General features: G+C 41.0%; 1 protein-coding gene across 1 annotated transcript in view; it reads right to left on the minus strand.

Moving 5' to 3' along the window:
* ush2a (Usher syndrome 2A (autosomal recessive, mild)) overlaps window positions 1–13,326 on the minus strand; it is a 208,689-nt gene extending 195,363 nt beyond the window's left edge. Inside the window, 6 exon segments of the mRNA XM_020589916.1 lie at window positions 5,704–5,872; window positions 10,134–10,352; window positions 10,573–10,787; window positions 11,434–12,193; window positions 12,692–12,836; window positions 12,970–13,326. Coding sequence (XP_020445572.1) covers window positions 5,704–5,872; window positions 10,134–10,352; window positions 10,573–10,787; window positions 11,434–12,042 — 1,212 coding nt within the window. The 5' untranslated portion in view covers window positions 12,043–12,193; window positions 12,692–12,836; window positions 12,970–13,326.
* Window positions 13,327–22,248: the final 8,922 nt, after the last annotated feature.

Consider the following 22,248-nt stretch of genomic DNA (forward strand, 5'->3'; position numbering starts at 1 on the left):
GGCGGAGAAGGTGCAGCGGGAGAGACAATGAAAGGGGGAGAGAATGAGAGATAGATGAGGCAGAGAGGGGAGAGAGAAAGGCAGAAAGAGAAAATCATCTCCTGGAAAAAAGCTAAGAAAAAGATAAAGAAAGAGAGAGAGAGAGAGAGAGCAGACATACTGTATATAAGGTGACACGCCAACCTTTTAATAAAGACCATAAGTCTCTAAGACTTTTTTTCCCTGAGCAGAAAGTAAAGGGAGACAGCCATGATCATATAAAAGGAAAAAGCAGCACATACAGTATCCCACTGCAAAAGAAGACAGGTACGCAAAAGTAAGATTTAGTGACAAATCCTAGATGCACCAGGTGGGCTTCTGCTCTCACACAGGTCCTGACAAGGAATCAAGTTTTGGGTTGGAGCCATGTTGTTGCTTGAAGCTTCAAGCTGTGGTCCACTTCAGGTGTAATTTATTATGAGATAATCTAACAATCCAATCCATTTAAACTGTTTTCTCTGCCTTTTCTGTTTCTGACATCATCTTCGATGACCTGCTGATACCAGTTTAATACCATTCATTCATTCATTTTCTACCACTTAGTCCCCTGGACAGGTCGCCAATCCATCGCAGGGCTAACACATAGACGAACAACCACGCACGCACTCCTATGGGCAATTTAGAGACACCAATCAACCTAAGATGCATGTCTTTGGACTGTGGGAGGAAGCCGGAGTACCCGGAGAGAACCCACGCAACATGCAAACTCCACACACAAACGGTATGGGTCGATGTAAGTGACATGTTGTACTGTAGATGCACAGCACATACCCGCTGGGATGACAATTAAAAAAAGGCAAACAAGTCAGGTTTGGATTGGCAGTACTGTACCAGCTGGGCTGTGTCAGGTCTGATTTTAAAGACAAAGGTACAAGCCAGTTCCAGGTTTATTTCAAACTCAAGCACAAGACCAGAACATTTCTTTGATATTCTATGATGTTGACCACCTTCTTTTTATAATATTCTAGGCATTTTTTAAAAAGTTTTATTTGCTCTCAATAGGGTTACCTTAACATACTCCTAAAAGGGCAGGTCAACATTACATACACTCTTTGGTGAAGCCTTTTATCTGAACCACCTTGTAGCACCCTTGCTACACATTTTTAGCTCTCATATCTCAAAGCTCCACTGGGAATGAAACTCCTAACCCTAGCTGTGTTAGTGCCTTGCAATCACTATTGGGCTGGACCAGAAATAAAATAACTAAATTAATTAATTTAAAGAAAAAAATCTTAGACCTCACTACACGTACACACACCTTTCTCTCCCTATGTAATTGATGCCAGTCTCATGCCCTTTCACCTCCTGTGCCAGCAGGCAGAGGGCTACCATCGAGGTGTCCGCTTCACCCCTACATAACAACCTTGCTTCACCTTCACACAAATATACTGTATTTAGTTCACACATATGCAGGGAAATAAACACACAGAGCCAAAAGAAACATTGCGTGCACATGTATAACACACACACACACACACACACACACACACACACCTTTAGTCTGACTTTCAGTACCCACAGGTAACCTTCAAAACTGATGTGTAACGGGTAAAAAATATATTTATAGTAATTCACAGGTGAAAATAAACTAAATAGGAGGTGAAATAAACAAATTAAAAAAATAAATAGGTACAGCATCTTTTCAGTATAATTTTATCAAGCCCAAATAACCACACATTTTTAGTGAAGGCCTGTGGGACAACCTTTGACCCCTCCAGCTAATAGAATGTCAGGTGCAGCTTTGCAGAATTGGACCCATGAAGGACTCTGGCGTGCAGTGAGTTTGCCTGTGTATACAGTATGTGTGCAGCAAAAGCTAACAAATGCACACCTTTATTGAAATTTCATTAGATGTCACTTTATAGTTGTACAGTAATTACTTTACACACAGCTTGTTCAGTGGTTCTTTTACATCCAGGGAACAACCAGCCAGAGCTGCAAGACTCTCATTACTAGCTGAAGTTACAAATAATTAGAGGGTATATTAAGGTAAAATATCTCTGTCCAAGACAGATCAAACCAGCACCAAAATAGGAATTATATATACTGTGGTAGAGATATAGCCAGGAACAGCCACAATGATATCCAACATCACGCAAGGCAGACACAACATTATTCCTCTGCCAGCCCAGTTTCCAGCCATTTAGTGTTAGCTCATGCTGCTAAACCATATTTTCTGTACCACTTCAAAATAAACTCTGTACTAGCTAGCCATTCTACGTTCCTTTTATCTTTATGCCCAAATTTCACCGTCTGCCCAAAATATACACCATGAGAGAGAGAGAGAGAGAGAGAGAGAGAGAGAGAGAGGTGGTGGTCAAGCAAGCTATACAGTGAATGAAGAGAGGTAGCTGCGTTAGCTCGTTCCGACCAGGTAAAATTGCTGGTATCACTTTGCTAGCTTCACAACTTGGGGCCTTGTTCAGACATGACACCTGGACATGAAATGACCAATAGATTCCTGGCTATTGGTGCCTGTATGAAAGGGGTTCATATCTACAGTGGCTAGAAATGTGTCTAGTATGTGAACCCTTTGAGAAATTACCTTTTTCCAACCTACACTGTAAATGTTTGATGTGCACAATACTGACAAGAATAACACATTGATTTGTGTTATTAGATTAAATACATTTCAGATAAGGTGAAAGACAATCTGTCTTAGATGAGTAATGAGGCATGTGCGCATGCATCTAAGCAAGAAAGAAAGAAAGGTGGCAAGACTTTGGTGGTATCAGATCGGCTGGTGCAAAAGAGAAGGCTTCTGCCAAGACACACCAGTCCCTATATACAGTACATGTCTACACAGACCAGAGTCTTCAAATGTAATTGTCCATGAAAACATTCACTAAGGTTATTATGGCATGCAAGAAGTTTTAGCAGCCAAACTGTCTAAGAGCAGAGTAGTGGAGCAGATGAGTTGTCAGGGTCTAGAGAACAAATTGTAAATTAGATGTGAATGACGACTTCACTCCCTGAAATAAATCCATTGATGGGTGTTTGTGTGTGAATCTGCTTGTAATCTTAACTAACAATGACACTGATAACTCACCACATGTTCCCCTCTCTTCTTAGAAATTCAGCAAATAACAAAAACACCCACCAAATGACCAGCAAGTTCAGTTAGATCAGCCTCTGAAACACCAGCTGTACTCATCTCTTACTCATCCACAGCAGAAGCACAGACACTTTCTATATTTATAGCTCACAGAGAGCTATAAATTAGTAGCCATTTCAGCGAAAAATGTACTGAAAGGTGAAACCCACATTAGACTGACTAATAACCAGTCCTTCCCTCCCCAGACTACCGTTTCCTCCACTATTCTCTAAATAGTTAGCATAATCACATAAGACAACTACTGGGGAACACCTGCAACCTTACAGCACCTTGCTCCTGGCACCACGAGTACACGTGTGCGAAAGTGTGCATGTGAATTGCTCCTGGCACTTAGAAACCCATATTTCTTTTGAGTGTCTTTTTTGCCATTTTGATCTTTTCAAACTGACAAGATGACTGGTGCGTGTGTATGAGTGTGTATAGGAAAGCTTTCTAAATTACCCAACTCCTTCATAGGGTAATGTCTGTATTGTGACCGGCAAACTGCTACAAATTACAGCTGGACTGTGTCTGTGTGTACAGTATGTGTGAGAGAGCAAGTAGATAAGTGTGTGTCCATGCAGGAGAATGGGAGTTATGCAAACAGTGTATGAGCGTCAATGATGAATTATTTTATTCTTCTGATTGGTCAAAGCAGATCATATCACCATACTATTTTAAAAGAAAGGCAGACTGATTCACAGGAATGTAGAAATACACACACACAAAATTTCAAAATACCTTCAAGCCAAACCAACATAACACTTAGCAAAAACCCTTTGAGCATTATACTTTTTCAGGCCTACATGGACATACTGTATACAACACAAAGATAATATTTAAAAACCCTGATCCCTATACACGCAGCATTTGAGCCACCAGCAATACTACATTTAGCCCACAACACACTGGACTGCCAAATTACTGTATAAGGCATCAACACCAATCAGCCAGCCTGTAAACTAAACTGTCAAGTTAGATTTTTCTGGAGAGGCACAGTAATTTTCCTTTTAAGTACCAGTCAACATGTATAACATCCTCATCCCTGGCTTCTCCCTCTGGTCATGAAACGTCCTTTCAATCAAACTGCAGCTGATACAGCATAGTCCTTTATCTATGTGCATTTCGCACCTCATTCTTATTTTAAAAAGCATATACAGAACATTTTAATTGATTAAAAAAACACGACAGTTTAACACAGCAAAAAATGAAAATATGAAATATGGCAGAATTCAGTTACAGAATAGTAAAAGAAAAATACTGTAGCTTTATAATTCAAGAGAGGGGTTATTAAAACTTATTTGCAGAAGGTCAGTTCTGCATAATTTACATTTTGATGACTTTTTTAATATTATCTTTACTAATATTTTAGTGTCTTGGTCTGAAGATTTCTTGTATGCTTTTCTCGGTGAGAGCCAGATATGAGCTTCTAGCCTCTGCCTACGCCTTTTGGTCCAGCAAGGCCAAGGGGTATGTAAATACATAGGAATTGGGTTTTGTGCCGGTGTGTTTTTGTTTTGTGGCAGTCAAATAGACTAAACTAAAGACTGAAACCACTCAAGTCTGTGCATTAACTTTGGAGTTAGTGGTGATCAGTTGAACTTAGCATTAAAATTGCTAACCAAGCAAACCTAGCTTGCACCAAAGCACCGCCCAAAACCTCTGAAATGATTAACAAGTTGTAGCTATTCATTTAATCAAAAAGCAAAAATCTAAAGTTGTGCTTGAAAGTGATGTAAGATGCCACACAATATGTAACAAGGCCTATTAAAATTCCTGTGAGGTGAAATAAAAAGGTAATACAGATAAAGTTAAAAAGTCACAGGCACTTAGTGGTAAAGGTCGTCATGGTGCATGCTTTCTCTCCTGTTAGCCCTGGTGGTTTTCAGAGCCGCTAAAAGAGAGAGATTGTCCAGTGGAGTAATGCGTAAAATGATACTCCTCAAAAGACCAGAAATGCACGTACACACACACACACACAATTCATCTGGAGCCTCAAGACACTCACCACTTCACTAGCTGCTATTTTAGAATGATCAGAGCTAAAGAAAGGCTTTTATTGCTAATGTCTAATGCGTTCCAAAATGTCTAGCTGATATACCACTTAGCTCACTATCAATTTCTGTGTTTTACACAGCAAACTAGAAAATAATCACAGACCTACAAAGATTAAATGGGGGGGGTTAGTTAGTTTTCCTTATAGGAAATACATCCTTTTGAAATCTTGTGTTCAAAGTGTGATGAGCCGTCTGTCTGTGAATGCGTGTCAGATGTCAAATGGCCCCTGGCCCCAGCAGCTGCGCCAAGACAGATGTTTGCCAGTATAATTATGATTTGCTTGCAGAGAGGAACAGAAAAAGATGGAAAGAGAAATAGAGAGTCTGGCTGTGATAAAAAGACATCATTCTGATTCCACAACCCTTATGACAACACTTACACGCAAACCTGATTCAACAGAATTTCACACACTTATGTTTGTATGTTTCACACTCTTACTCACATGACCCATAATGCCTGGCTGTGACTGAGATGGTTAACAGGCTATTTGTTATCAAGATTCCTTATTGTACCTGCAAAACCAGGTGTGTCCACCTCTCCAGTGCTAGCTTGCCCTCCGTTCTGAAGCTGACAGTTAGAGGAGTCTTATTTCTGGATTGAGCGTAGCGCAGGGTGACTGACTGCTGGGACACCGTCACAGAAAAAACCAGCCACTCCCTTGAACTCTTCTCCAGCAGCATCCTGGGGGAAACAAAAGCACGCACACAAACAATAAGGAGCACAATTATTTCAACAATAGTAGATAGTTCAGGCAATCCATCAAATTACCTGGAGGCAGGGGTGGATCTACAAACTTCTGGATGGGGTGGCCCCATTATGGCCACCCTATGTGGCACATTTGAAAAATGTAAGAACTAAATCAAACCACCTAGTTTCATGAAATAATAAACCAGATATTATTTAGAATCAAACAGTTTGTTTAAAAATGAGACAAAGTGCTTTCTTTAGCTAACTTTGGCTGCGCTCCTTAATTACTCCCGGCTGGCTGTGCCCACGCTTGGAGGCGAGGAGTTTTACAACTTAACTCACTTAACTTCACTTAAAAGTAGAAAGAGAAGTTGAGTGGAGTGCCACCACTACACAGTCTCTCATTCTGGCATTTACACAGAGAATATCAGTATTTTCCATGACTGCTAGGTTCCTGCAGCTACAGTGGGTGCAGGAACCCTCCACCTATCACATACAATATCACTGACACTTTATGGGAAATCATGACTTCTAACAGAGCTGTATGCCCAGTAAAATCTGAGGTGGTGATGGTGGGGAAAAAGCAAGTCTTTTTTTAAATAAAGCACAACAACAAATAAGGCTTTCCACTGACTCCACTTTTACCATGTGGATAAGTTCCATATAACCAGTCTAAAATCAAAGTCTGCTCAAATGAGAATCTTCGAACAACAATCAGTTTCTGGACGTGAAACTGTGATATAATAAAAACTGGGGTTTGTAGGGAACAGGTGTCCGGTTCTGTTCTTTGTTCAGATGAGGGGAGGGATGTGAAATCACAGAGAGAGGGAGAGACAAAGAGAGGGGTGAGGAGGAGAGATGGACAGAGGTGGAGACAGAGACCTCCTTTCATCTGACTTCTGTGATGGCAGCCATGATCATCTCTACAACAAAAGACTGAGGGAGAGAGAGAAAGTAGTGGTGGTGGGGTATCACTTCGATTCAGATGTATTCAGTCGTACAGGTGTCATGTTCGGCAGACCAAGACAACAAGACTTGTTTGTCATCTGAATACCATGGTAACCTCACAAACAAAAATCACAGCATGAAATTTAAATGGAGAGATTTGATCTCTGGCTGATTCTCCTCCTCCGCGGTAAACTTCACTGATGGCAACATTTAAACTGGACATCCACCAAGTTACAGTACCAGAATACACTTGGAACCAGTTGTGTTATGCTAGATTTCTCTTCAGATCCATCACCACTGCAAAGTTACCAGTCGCGTTTTTCAGCACAATGCCATTTGAGAACATGTGAATGTGCTGACATAACTTAGATCTTGAAAGGCAAAACCAAAAAAATGTTTGTTCGGTCCACAAACGTGTTGAGAAAAGTGCACGCATCTCCCCAAAAACATCTTTACACCAGGCCAAAATGCATTACTAGTAAAATCAAATGATGACAGCCCACATACAGATTTGATGCTCCAAAATGATTTTTATTCAAGCCAAGCCAATAACGTTTTGACAGTCTTGTACACTGACCTAACGTACAAACTGTACAGACTCCTTCAAACTAATATCAGGTTTAACACCACACCCAGATTAATCAGCACAAAAACAACTGCACAACAATATACAGTAACTAGTTTTCTCACAATATTGTCACCCGCCACATTACAATACAAACACATCTATACATATTTTAAAAACTACCAATTTCCGATTACAAATGTCTCCAATAATTTGTTGAGGCATATCTGATAATAGCTCTGTGCTCACTAATGCGTGTGCATAAAGGGTGAGAGGTTTTGCCAACATAGACAAACCCACATGGACACTTTATCAAATAAACTACATGTATAGTCCTGCAGGTAATCACACCACAAGTTTTGAAATTATGACAGAATTTTCTTGTCTGAGAAAGACAAGAAAACTGCAGCAAAAACTGCTGCTACATCGATTTTGATACATTTATTTTTAAAACTGTCCATCTCGAGTCCGACAGCGAGTGCTATGGTAAACTGGTGGCGTTCTTTTACTAGCATTCACCAACACATACTGCGACAAATACAAACCAAAATGTAGCCTATTTTTTGTTTCATGACAAAGCATCCCATGTTGTTCGAGCAATCTACTTTAAGTGTGGTTATATGGAGAGAGACCTGATTGCCACACGAAGCCAGCTGATCTCTTTTTGTGTGTGCATGTGTCTTGTATGTGTATGTGTGTGTGTGTGTGTGTGTGTGTGTGTGAGCGTGTGTGTGATTGCAAGCTGATCTGAGTGTGTGTAACTCTGCACCATCTCAGCCTGCCTGGAACATACCAGCACACTCATCCTCTCTCTCACAAACAGCCTGTCTAAGTAGGACATGACAGCCCACTGTTGGCTAACATTTCCTGATGATGATACTGACCAGGCCAGACCAGACCAGACCAGCTCTGTTACTGGATCAATATTGCAGGGCTTTCACTTTCTTGTCAGCTCTTGAAACTCATTTTCAATATCATATCAGAGCAGATATCTGAGCAAGCATCAACCAGCAGAGATTCACATTTCATCACTAGCAATGGATAATGCTGGATTAGTCCAGTAATGTAATCAGTAGTTGTGACTCAACCTTATAATGCACAACTTTATTTCTTCTTCAGTTTTTCTTGCACTAAGGTTCCAAGGAACAAATTCATCTGTATTATTGTTTTGTTAATTTTCCAGTTAAATTTCTACAGTGATTCTAAGGTAGAAAACAGTCTTACAACACCTTCCCAGTGAAGAAGGAAGCATGACACACCAAGAAAAAAATTACAATCAGCATCAAAACTGAAGAAAAGGTGCCCACACAGTTTCCTGAATATTTGGTTTGTAATGTGCACAGATATTCTCTGTGTTGTAGCCACAGACCTCTCTATCAGGGTAAGCCTTCCAACCCTTACCTGCCCACCAGTCATCACTACCTTCTGCATGCCTATACCTGTTTTGATGGCCATGTGATGTCTGTAAACTACAGCCTGTCCGCATTAGCCCTCTAGATTTTTTACTCAGTCTGACACCTTTTACCTTTTTTTACCTGATAAAGACAATTATTCACCATGTGTGATCTGGCCTGACTCAGCTTTTGGGAACCCGAGGTGTTTAAAAGTACAACTGACAGACACCACACGCTTCTGACAAGGCGGTAGTGACCCGTCAGCTTTTTTACCTACACACCTTTAAGCACCAGTGATGGAAGAAGTACTCAGATCCTTTATTTAAGTAAAAGCAGCAATACGGTGTCAAAATACTCTGTTAAAAGCACTTATATCAACACATACTTGAAATATTAAAAGTAAAAGTAGTCATTATGTAGCATGGCACATTTCACATTATTGTATATCATATTATTGATCAAAATTACTGATGCATTAATATGTGCATCACATTACATGGAGCAGGTTTTAACTGGATTATTGCATTGAATTTGAATTACTGCTGGGTAGCTTGTGAACTTTCCACCATAGATCAATCAGGTCTTAAAATTATACTGTATTTTTTGTATTTATCTGGTTTTGAAATGTAACTAAAGCTATTAAATAAATGTAGTGGAGTTAAAAGTACAATATTTGCCTCTAAAATGTAGTGAAGTCAAAGTATGAAATAAAAGATAAAGAAAATATTCAAAATACAGATAGTTCAAAACTGTACTTAAGTACAGTACTTGAGTAAATGTACTTAGTTACTTTCCACCACTGAGCAGTACAGCATCAACAAAGCTTGCTAAATGTAAGGTGACATTATTACTCCTCTTACTGGTTGTGTCACTTGAAAGTGACAGGTCTTCATGGCTCATCTTTTTCACTGAGATCAGAGTCCATCAATCAATACCAGCAGAAAAGTGGTAGGTAACATTTTCCAGTGTGGTGGTTAGAAGGAATCAGTTTGAGTTCACCGACTTCCAACAAAATCTGAGTTTTCAGATGTGTTGAGAGTACATTCACGTACGGCTGCTATGTATCTGGCTATTTACATAAGAAAACTATGTAACGGAGTGACAACAAGGTAAAGCAAATCTGCCTCAGTCTGCAGACCTTTACTGCTGTTTACTTTATTCCCCAGGAAGAAATAGATGGGTCCATTTATCAACTGCTGTAGTGTACAGTGTACTGCATGTACTGTAGGAATACACTGGTAATCAAGTCAATTTAAAACTCATCAGCGATTAGCTCTTTCTATTAAAGATGCAACCATATCCACAACTCCAACTGTAATTTCTTAAAATCTGCACAAAGTAAACTCACATTTCTCCAGCGGAGCTTAGTTTTATCCACAGTGCCAGGGTGAGGGAACCCAAAACTCCTAGTTTCTGTGACGGGGGAGAGACCACACATCCATCCTGGACTGGCTGAAACAGCACACTACTGGATCCACCAGAAGCCTCCTCTGGAACGCTAGTGGTTCCAGTCTTCCTCTCTGTCCCAGGAGGAGTGTCATCATCGTCTTCAGTCACACAGGTACCTCTGGTGGAATAAAGTGTGTGTTCCTATTGTCTCTCAAAAAGACCTTTAAAGTGCTTTATAACACTGTCAAATATATACAAGCCAAAATCATTTATGACATCGAAAAACCTAGTTTACTGGCTAAATCAAGTTTTCTCTTGTATGGACTCAAAAGGTCAGAGGTCATGAATATATCCTTCTAAAATACCTAAATAGCATAATATGCATTTGATCTACATACCTGTGTGCAGGTAGCAGCAGTGGAGCATATGGAGGTGTGGAGGATCTGTAAGGACACTCCTGGATACAGAAGGCCTGAAAACATGCCAGCAGCTCAGTGTGGGAGGTTGGTGAGTGACAGTAGCTGCTCCGCTCTGGAACCCCACAGGTGGAGCGAGGTGGGGAGGCGGACACGGGTTTGAAGGCAGCAATGTTCTCCATTCGTGGGAAATGTCCCTAAGAGAGAAGAACATTGAACAAGCGTGATCCCTCTATTTAATCTGGGTCCGTTTTGACTTATCTGCAGCAGCAGCAACTTGAGACATTTGGATACAATAACAGCTGATCAGCACAATTTTATCAATTTGTAGAATCTAATTTAAAGTGCTATAAAATGAAATAGGGATTATTAGAGTTATGATAAAGCCTAACCCATTTTGTGGATAAATATCTCCCAGTATATATTGTATTTAAAATGCACTACAAATATCAACTTTGCAAGAGAAAAAAGAAACTTTAATTTAATGTGTAGGCATTCATTTAACAGCTGCTTCCATTAGAAGACATTGACATGTCACAGTAAGAAAAGCACAGGTGTAAACAATAAAATTAATATTAGCTGAAATCCATTTAGCTGCTTGTGTTTCACAGTACTGGTACTGTGCACAGTGGCTCACTGTCACACACATGTTTCACAACTAGGAGAGAACCATGATGGTTCTCTAGTCATTGATCCAACACCTGTGCTTTTCCTGCTGTGTTAAATCAAAATGTCTGCTGTGACAATCTCTCTCTTTAAGAGTCATAATTTATACAGCACATTATTAACAACCATCCTTCTGCAATCTTTGAATCACAAGTGACTCTTGAAAGCCCCTCTTACCTGTGATGAAGCAGGTTTCAGACAGAGGCTGAGGAGGAGGAGGAGAGCCAACCAGAGGAAGGTCTGATTCCACCTCATCCCCATGATGTATTTCTCCCTCTTCACTTCTCCCTTGGTGATGTTTTCCAGGGAGATCAGCCACAAAAACGCAGGCAAGCTCGTCATTTTCGTCATCCTCTTCTCCCACTGCTGGATTTCATCTTCTGTTTCTGCAGCTAACAGAATCCCAGTGTCATCACTCTTACTGTCGTCTTTTCCTTTTACCCTGTTTTTCCCACTTCCCTGGGGATCTTTTCTAATTTCCCTCTTCCATACGTTACACAGGTCCACACTCCCTCCTGTTTTCACCTTCTCTCTGCTGACGGCTCTGCCCCATCTTCGCCTCTTCCTTTGCAAATCTCCTCTTTTTGTTCCTTCCTCGGTTTTCCAGTCTTCTTTCTCTTTAGTCAGTTGCTGGCCTTTGACCCAAGATTCCAGAATTGGATTCTCCAAGGGGTCTGGCATCTCAGACAGGGGTTCTGGAACATTCCCAGAGGAAAAGGAACGTTCAAGAACCAGGATTTCTTTCTGAAACCTTCCAGCAGCACATGAATAAGTGATGGCTGTCATGGTTTCATGGTTCCAGGGACATTTTTTTTTTTACAGGCCAGTGCCCCTAGGGTGAGGCTATGAAGCTTAGCTCTCCCTTATACCGTCAAGACTGTCACACACACACAAACCACAACCAAAGCCTTCACATGATAGGATGGGATTTCCCGATCTAGAGAGGGAGAAGAGAGCAGGAGAGGAGGAGAGAGAGACATGGTCAGACCAACATCCAACAGGAGACAAATCTGAGGAGAGTGAAATGCCATGCAGGCTATTCCCTAGCCAAAGCCTACACTATCATGTACAGCTTGATGGAGGCACAGCTCAACTGATTCTGCTACATTGCTTTCCCTTTTTCTTCATTTTCCATTGAATTAAACATGTCCTTTTCCTCTGGCATCTGGCCTCCAGGTTTTTATCCAACTGAATGGGTTTTCACATAAGTTCTGCTAGAAATTGGGGCTTTGGCCAAAGCGCTCTTCATTACAATACTTGGCTTCAATTTCACATTTTGCCACACACCCACACACATACACAAAGGCCAGCAGTGCAGTCATCTCTTGACTTCGACCCTTCTGCCTCCAATGTCCGTTATTAAATTGTAAAGCTCATAATGTGTAAACCTATGCCGATAGCGCGCAAAACTATATGGTAGCTCCTCGTGGTTTACCTGTGGTTGTGGATTCCCAGCACAAAGTCCCATCACAAGTGCAGTGTCAACAAACAGTGAACTTGTTGCTCCCGCATCACTCGGACAAAACAAGCCACCTGTGTTTCTCCACACACCTGTTTGTCAGCGATAGCAGAAGCTGTTCCTGTAGAAAAAGTAGTCCGTTCCCAACATGACTCGAATTAGTTTGTCCTTTTTTCTAACCCCCACTCCGACAGACAAACGTGAATGATAGTACATCTGAACCTGACAGCTCTTTTCCCCCCTCTCTGTCTTACCTCTGGCATTCAGACCATGCAGTGCGCAGTGTTAAGGAGATTACCATGAGCCGCCATCTGGCCAGCAGCGCTCCGGGCGGCAGGATACCGGGCACGAAGTAACGACGATTCAGCGTTACACTGCATTAACCCAGTAACGGAAACTTGAGAGCACGCGGGGCGCAGTGAGAAGATAAAGTGCGACATAACCGCTTTGCATCAGTTACAGTGCACCAAAGATTGCCTATTAATACCCTTGTGTCACGGACAATTTCAATAGTTATCCCCTGCAGGATTGTAATACTTTACCCCCTCCCACCTACGTGGGATGCGTCTGGGTTTCAGACAAGTGGCTCTTGAGGAAGAGGAACGCTACCGCCGTCGCTAGGTAACGGTGATCCGCTCCGGCCAGGCCGCGTGGGTAGGAAATCATTTAAGGTGCATAGGGGCATCATAACAGGTAGGCCTATTATACCGAAATACATCAGTTTTAAGGTGTCTTGCATTATGGCACTGATGAAAAAATAAACTAAACAGGAAACGATGCAACCATGAAATAGATGGAAGAATGTTCATGTTTCCTCTTATAATTTGCTTCTCATAATCTATATAATCCTATTGACAATATACAAATACTTCAATAACTCCAATTTCATCAATGTAAATTAAAGCAACTGACAAAAAATACATTATGCACCCTTATAGGTGATAGACTTTTTTATTTATCATTTTGATTTTGTAAACCTATTGTATTTCATTTCTAGTTATGTGAGCATATATGAGGGAGAAAGAGCTGCAGAGAGCCAGAGAAAAGAAATTACAGTAAAAACAAGGCAAAGGAAAAAAACAAATATAAGGCATCAAAACAAGTAAAAAGACATGTATTAAACAAAATCAACAAAACATTTACAAATACAACCTTATGCCCTTACACAGCTTCAGTAAAATGATCAAAATCAAAGTAATCATTTTCAAACTGAGGATGGGGCAGCAGATTTGAAATCACTGTTCCAAGTTCACTGTTTTCTGATGGTCCCTGTGGCTTTCAGTGACTTAGCAGAATAAATAATGATTAACTGAATAAAGGGAGCTAGCTCATTTTTAATTATATTTAAGTTCTAGTTTCAGCAAAATGTAAACAAACTCTTCCGCATACACAGAAGCCAGCTCAGGTATACAGACTGTGTGCTCAAGTGCTCTGCATTGAAATTGTGTAAATATTTCTGCCAAAAAAAGAGAGCCTCCTATATTTTTCCCTGCCGACAAGTTTTTACGCTATCATACTAATCGCGTTTGAACAGCTGCAATTTGCTTTGGTTGAACAAAGGCATTCTAACTAGGTTTTAATTAAGTGTTCCTAATGACCTTAAGGAGATTAGAGGTTCGCCTTTTAATCAATACCAGGCAGAGAGGAGCACTGGGAGGGGAGAGGAGGAGAGGGGAGTTGGCTGGGGGCTAGGACAGAGGTAGGAAAGAAAGGGGTGGAGAAGGGAAATACAAGGAGAAACAAAAGAGGGAAGGAGAGAAGGAAAGGAAAATGGTGAAAGGAGCAGATGAAAACTGAATGGTCAGAGGAGGAAGCATAAAAAAGGAAGGCAGAGGGTGGATATGAGAAACCAAACCACAAATATTTGCAAAAAGGAAACATATGTACTGTACATATACATTTGAAAAGTACAAAACAGAATGTTGTTTTGTGACTGGTGATCTCAGACATCATCATTGAGGTTCCTCAGGGTCACAGGGTGTTTTTGGTCTCTCACCCTATCTGGGTGACCCAGTCAGGGTTGTTGTTTCCCAAGGTCGAACATGGGTTGCCAGTCACCAGGATGCGAGTCTACCTCTTCTGCTTCTTTCAACAGAAACATGGTAGTCAGCCACTGCCTTCAGCATTTGTCCTTCTCATACAGGCCATGTGCTCCAGAAATACTCTTCTTTGGCACAGAGTCCAGGCTGGTGTTTCAGTCTTTGTATTTGATGGGCTGGATTAACCTGGAGGACCAATCTGCACTTCAACACTGATGGTAAGGAAATGTCCATGAAAGCCCCACACACCAGATTTGGACTACGGGTCTCTGCACACACAGACTTGGTGAGCACGCTCACTGCCAGGGCAAAGAGAATTGCTGACAAGACGCTCCCTGTGATGATTCCTTTCTGCAGTAGATGCCATTCCAGTGTGACAGTTCCAACTGTAACTCGCTGACTGAAGCTGTGGTAAATGTGATCCCTGAGTTCGTCTGGAACTTGTTCCCCTGGTGCCTCTTTGTGAAGCCAGTGGGGTCGGCAATAAAGGCAACTTTGTCACATAAGGTCCACTGATTTCATGCCTCTCCTGTGCCAAATAGCTCTGCAACTAGATAGTGTTGATGATCTTGATCAAGCTGTTAGCTGCCAGGCTTTTCTGCATCCACTTTGGAGGCTTCTGTCTTCCTCAAACTGCCACCACACCTTTTCCTTATGTGCAGGAGGGCACTTGAACTGGTGTTGTTCTGAAACAGTTGACCGTGATGCCACCAGTGCATGAAGATTCCAAAGTGACTTCTGGTCCAGCTCTTCCCTGCACATGCTGCAGCGTAGTCACACATTGCATTTTGGTCTGGCAGCTCCTCAGGTGATGCAGGTTCTTACACATTGCTACATACACATTCCCTACCCACTGGATTGTTTGCATGGATCATAGCATGAAGGTCTATTTGCCCCACTGGCCTCCTCTGAGGGTCTGTTCCACCTGAATGATGCATAGCTAAATATGGGTTTTCTTCTCTGAAGAAAGCTGGGGGCACCAAGTTTTGTGCTGTCTGCTGTTGCCACAGTATTCATGATGTGTGTTAATGGATTTGAGTTCTGCAGTAGCCAACAACAGGATGTTTTTCAAGTGTGACAAACACCTTAATAAGAGACATTAAGAAAAACTGACTAGTGACAGCCAGGGGTAGCCCGTGCACCTCCATACAAGAAACATACGAGTAATAACCAGAGAATAGGTTGGAGTTTACTCTTCTACCCATCATTGTATTTTTCTCCTATTGTTTTCTTCGCAGAGGGTGAAAGTGACATCACACCCCTGTGTCAGATTGGCTATGATCATCAAGAACACCGTTAGCCAAAAAGAGGTTCTCTTATCTTCTCCTCACAAGACATTATCATAGATTTGCACAAACTGTGTCCACACGACAAAGAATGTAGTCATACATTGATCGTAATAATTCATTCAGCCAGGCGCATTCAATTCCAGAGAGTGAAGTGCTATCACACAAACGGGATTAAAACCAGATGACGATCACACAATTAATATTGTCTCATTTTCTAAATTACTTATGTATGACTTATATTTTGCTAAATTGTGTTTGCTGGTCTAATAACATTAGGGGTAATATGGTAAATGTATCATCTCTGAGTCTCCGGAGCAGCATGAATATGTATGGAGACATCCTCGGCACTGCTGTTGATTAGTAAAAGTGGAATAAATTGATGGTCAGGCTGTGTGTTTCAAAGCAAAATACAATGGTAAGATGTCCATATGAAAATGTTATACACACATTATGTTCTCACACACACACACACACACACTCACCTGTTTTAATGCATTCAACAGCAATTTTTAACTCCTGAACAACTGCATGGTGATGAGTGCAAGCTCATCATTTGGCTGCCAATGATTTCAGATTTCTCTTGATGTCTGTCTGTATCCATGCATATTAGCATATACACAGTAGTGGTGTGCCATACCGCTTTTGGTTAGGGCAGAGCAATGCTTCATAATTTATGAAGTGAATGCAATATGCAAATTTGAATGAAAATTGAAAGCACAGTGAGCTCTTTCCAAGAAGACAAGTAGTCTCTCGAAACATGTAAAGCACAGAGTTCCACCTTGTTTCAACTGATTGTATCAGTTTGTGTTCTGGCAACTTCAGTCTCATCAAAGTTTATAAAACCTTCATCATCAACCACAGAGAGAGGATGTAGGTCCTTCACAATCATCTCTGCAAGGCTCCTTGTGATAGCCAAGGCGCTTGGGGAATCATCTAGGTGAAATAACTAAATAATTAACTCTATAACCCATCTGCATGTAGCCTAAATATAGGAACACTAATGTTCCTTTTACAGTTAACACAAAAGGGTTATTATAGTCAGCCATATTCATCGTTCATATCTGAGGTAAATCTTTATATGGGCATATATTTTTCAGTTCCAGTAAAATAATTCATTTAGATTTATTTCAGCTGGCTGAATATATTATGTGTGAGAGGAGCATAGTGATGTGCATATTGAAGTGATGAACTGGTATTGAACCATTTCAGGTATGCTGAAAAAACGTAGTTTAGGGTGTGATTATGTAAGTGGGATGGACACTCAAAGATTTTTATTGAGAAACTATATTTTTTTGTGTTACTAAGCATCTTGTGCTATGAAGCAGTATCGACTGGTATAGTCACATGATTCAGACTTGATCGCTCACCGTCTTTTTTAGCACCAAAGCAAGCTTTGTAGTTCAAGGAAAATGCTGCTTTGAGTTTCCGAGCATCGGTGTCAGACGGCCATCACTAGAGGAGCAGTGTATGCACAGCCACTATGGTGTAACAGGGGTTATGTACTCAATGTAGAAAAGAGAATTGGATACACAAGTATCAATCGATACCGATTCCAAGGTTGGTATTGATACTATTGATACTTTAGATTGATCCGCCCACCACTAATACACAGAGCTACAAGACACAAGTTAAAGGTGCATCATGCAGTTCTCTTGTAGATAAGGAATTTTTTAAAGAAAAAATATGCTCTCATCAGTATTCTCTGGTTTAATGGATTTTTCTTGTTTTCATTAAGTGTCCTTGTTTCACTTTAGGCCCGGTCCCAACCTGTCTGCATGCCTTGGTCCTCCTCCTGCTAGTGCTCCGCTCCATGCCCACCCACTTGTTCCTCATCTCCATATGCTGACAGCTGATATTTTGTACAAGTATAAATCAAAACAAAACAATACTTGACATACTCAAAAGCCAGCTGCTGGCTTTCCCTCTTCATCAGTCTGTCAATGACTTCTTCACCTCAACATCATCTGGTTTTGTCCCAGAACATCAGTTTTGCCTACCCCTATCTTTTGTTTAACGCTCCATAATCACTTGTCGCACATATTTGACCGGTCTCCCATGAGTAAGCCTGCCTGACTTTTAGTTAGTTAAACTATCAGTGTCTTCTTGGCTGCAGACCAGCTTGCTCTGCTCTGATCGTTTTGCCCAGTTTATCATCATGAGAGCCTGGGTGCACACTACTTGTTTGAGTCCACTGAATTTCAAAACCTTCAGGTCGGCAAATACAGAAAAAAAAAAAACAATACATGTGCATTATCATTTTCCCCCCTCTTTAAAATGATCTTCCCCTCCAACAGCACCAGCGGTTGTAGAGGACACCAGAACTCCTGTTTGTATTCTTTTTCTTGTACAACTTTATTGATGTGCAAAACACAAACAAAATGTGACTCAGTTATGGAAACATCAAGGCTCTATTTTAATAATTTTGGTGCACAAAAATGCTTTTTCACATGGTGGTTAAATTCTTAGCGGATTGTTTTACTTTAGTTTGCCATGAAAAGTTGGAATAAACTGAAGCTTGCTGAGGTTTATGAAAAACAAAAGTAAAAAACAAAACAAAGAGAAGTCCTGGCCCATGAAACCTAAGGGCCCCATCTTGCAACAAACGCATTGTCTGCAGTCAAATCATTATTGCTGTTTAATGGGCACTTTGACCGTGTTGTGATGTGTGTGTACAATGCTCATGCACTGTGCTTGTTATACTCTATGACACACTGCACAGGACATGCAAAACTTGAATTGCTTAATTAGTTGACCAATGGTGCTCTTACACCCTGGTATATAAAACATATCAGACCATTTCCTTAGTGGAAAATCTTACTGGCATCAAACCTGCCAACTCCACCAGTACACTAGCAATCCGACAAACATTCAGACTCACACGTCTCTTAAAGGGGATAATTGCATGCTACGCCCAAGCCACACCTCTGCTTTTCCTCTCTGATACACCCAAACACCATTTGCACCAGTACATCATAATCTGACACCTTGGATCTTCAAAATAGGGCCTATGCTTTTTTCTCCTCGCTGTTGTTCTCAGTATCCAGACTATACATGCCCTGTAGTGCAACAATTCAGGTGACCAGCACCTTGGCTGAAAGCTGAAGCCCGTTTGGCAGTGCCTTAAGATGCAGTATCACAGTGGCTGCTAGATGCTGATACCACAGAAGTCCAGCTTGATAGAAACCTTGCAAAAGTGCCAACTTTCCTCAGGTCAATTTTTTTTGTCTCACCATGAGAGTAAAGGAAGGGGGACCAAGCAAAATTCCCAACCAGATTGTTCACATTTTTGTAGTCCTTCAATCAAATATAATTTATAGTTGCTTGCATCCAATATGCAGGCACCACAGCATCATGCTTAGTTGCTGGTGCGAATACTGTTCTAAGGCTTATTTAGGCTATTGCTTCTGTTCTCCTCTGGCACTTGCGTCATCCTGCTATCTATACTTTCTATTTTGGTCACTGCTGTCCTCCACTCATACAACTCTCCCACCCAGCCTACTCTCCACAGGCACCACTCATTCTTTCCTTCATTCACTCCATTCCCTCTCTTCTCCCCATGCCCTCAATCCCTCGTACCCTCCATCACTGCTCCTCTATAAATGTCCACTTCTTTCTTGTCCTTGTTTTATGCAGCATTTTCTATAAATATACATTTTAATCTATGTTCATCATTTATCCTTCTGACTCTAAATGAAAAGCACAGGAACATAGCTACAAAAACAGTTTGGCTTTTCAGATTTTATACCCTCAAGTCACTGCGTTCATATCATGTGTATATGTGCGTGCTTTTTGCCCCCTATTGCGGTTGAGGCCAGTGACACCCTCAGGGCTGTGCTGTCCAATCCCCTCCATGCTGTGTTTCTATAGGACTGAATTAACCTCCTGCCTCTCTTGACAATGCACATAATCATCCAGTCTCTCTCTCTCTCACACACACACACTTTGTCTATGCCAATCACCTTTCCCCTTCCAAGGCTGTATTATTAACTTTTGGGATTTAAGCAGCTATCATTGCTTAGATTCATCCATGGGAAATGCTCTGAATTTGTTTAGTTTAAGTAACAAATTCCACAGCAATGGCTGATACAACAGCAGGCATAGGATAAAATAAAATGTTACATAACATATTGCTTGGAAAATTTTAATTTCAAAGAAATGCCCCTTTGAAGTACAACCCAATCATGAGATAATGTGCGGGTTCATCATTAAACAAATTACACATTACAGTTGAAGCATTTACTTTACTGATTACTCAGCTGCAGTAATGCACCGCTCCTGGTTACTTTCTCTACTCATCCCAGCTCTGTCAAAGATGCTTTTAACAACTCCACAGCTGCATGTTGCAGTTTTTATATTTAAACAGAAAACTAGGCATTGTGGTTTAACAAGAAGGCAGTAGAAAGTACTTTGGATTGATTTACTAATCACACAGCAGCTAGCTTAGCCTGCACACGATGCCCCATCAAGTCCAAACCTAAGTATTACCACGTAATGTTTCTGGTAATGGAATGGCAACTCTGCTCTCTCTCACATCAGATATATTCCCTTTCAGCACCCCAGTCGGAGTGGCTGTGGATCAGGAGGTAGGGTAGATCTTCTTAACCGGAGAGTTGGCGGTTCGATTCCTGGCTTCTCCAGTCCACATGAAGTTTCCTTGAGCAAGACACTGAACCCCTAATTGCTCTCGGTGATGTCACTTGTGTGTGAATAGGAAAACATGTAGCATGCCTCAAGGTGTAAAAAGGCATAAGACCATTTACTTTACCAGCAGCAACAGTGTAAAATCCAAATTCCCTTTCTGATCATTTCTCGCTCCTGGATCCCTAATCAACCTGGAAATCATTTTGGTCTGCCATCTTGAAGGACATCCCAAAGCTCTTATTCCTGCTTTGAGGAGCAAGAAGGCTGCCTGGAGGAAACACAGTAACATCCTTTATGAAAGTCTTTTGTGGACTGTCACACCCCTTTATCATAAATCTGTTGGCGATTGGACAGTCCAAATGGACTCAAGGAAAGAACATCTTGTTTGTATAAATGTGTTTCTTCAGTAACTCTCTCCTCACATTTATTTAGTGCAGCTTATGTGGACAGGACTAAGACAGAAAAGGCAAGTGAAGGAAAGGTGGATGTAATTAGGGGAATCGGGATTTATTTGCCACTTCTTGCAATGGTACACAATGTTTGCATATTGGACATAGTGTACTACAGGACTGATTCTGGACTGCAAACTGTGGCCTGCTGGAATCAGTGCAACTGTTATTATATAAATATTAGTGATATTGAATGAGAATCAGTCAGTCTTCATTTGACTTTCTTTATGACAACCACCGGGTAATCCAGAGATATTATTAACACATGGCATTAAGATAATGCTCGACTGCTCTGATCACGCACGTGATAACATTTGACTGTCAACTGTAATTAGACTACACAAGATGCCATTCAAAGCATTTTTTGTATCATGACACTCTGTCAACAGAGATAAGAACTGTGAAATCATTTGTGTTTTAAATACCAACACAGTATTAACTTTCATAACAGCCCTACGGAGCTCCAATTGGTTTTCTGAGGACAGTACGACTGCTGCATATAAAAACTTCCAGGTACAGTGTCTATTGGCCAGTAGTGGGGGATGTAAAGTGCCACTAATTCACTGGTTAGTGACACATCAGAGTATTTATTAATGTACACTAACTTAACAAATGACGCATAGAATGGAGAGTTAAAACATTTACTGTCATAGGTAAAAGACCGAGGGCAATAGACTCAGAAAGAAGATGGGATGGTGGGAGATAAAGGAAAAGAGAAAGAGAGAGTGAGAATAAATGGCCCATCATATAGAGTTAAGACAATACATGTGGAAATGGACAGCTGACCCTCTTATAGCTTGCACATGCACCTGAGATGCACAGTCTTACCTAAGCCATTCTGAGATAGAAGGATGGGGACAGAATGAGAAGGATGACAGAGGCTGGGATGGTGGAAGAGACAAAGAGAGAAAAACAAGTGAACAAAGGTGATCAGTATTGTTAGTAAATAAGATAAAACAACTAGAAAAATGGGAATATCAAAATGATTGAGAAACAAAAGAAAAAGAGCAACACAGGGACATAGAACAAATGAATCCCTGAAGGTCTTTGCAACAAGGGACCATAAACTACAAGCAGAGTGGTCTGCTAGTTAGCATGTAAGCTAGGTGGACCTT

This window comes from Monopterus albus, unplaced genomic scaffold (genome assembly GCF_001952655.1).
Source record: "Monopterus albus unplaced genomic scaffold, M_albus_1.0 scaffold10.1, whole genome shotgun sequence".
NCBI classification, from domain to species: Eukaryota; Metazoa; Chordata; class Actinopteri; order Synbranchiformes; family Synbranchidae; genus Monopterus; species Monopterus albus.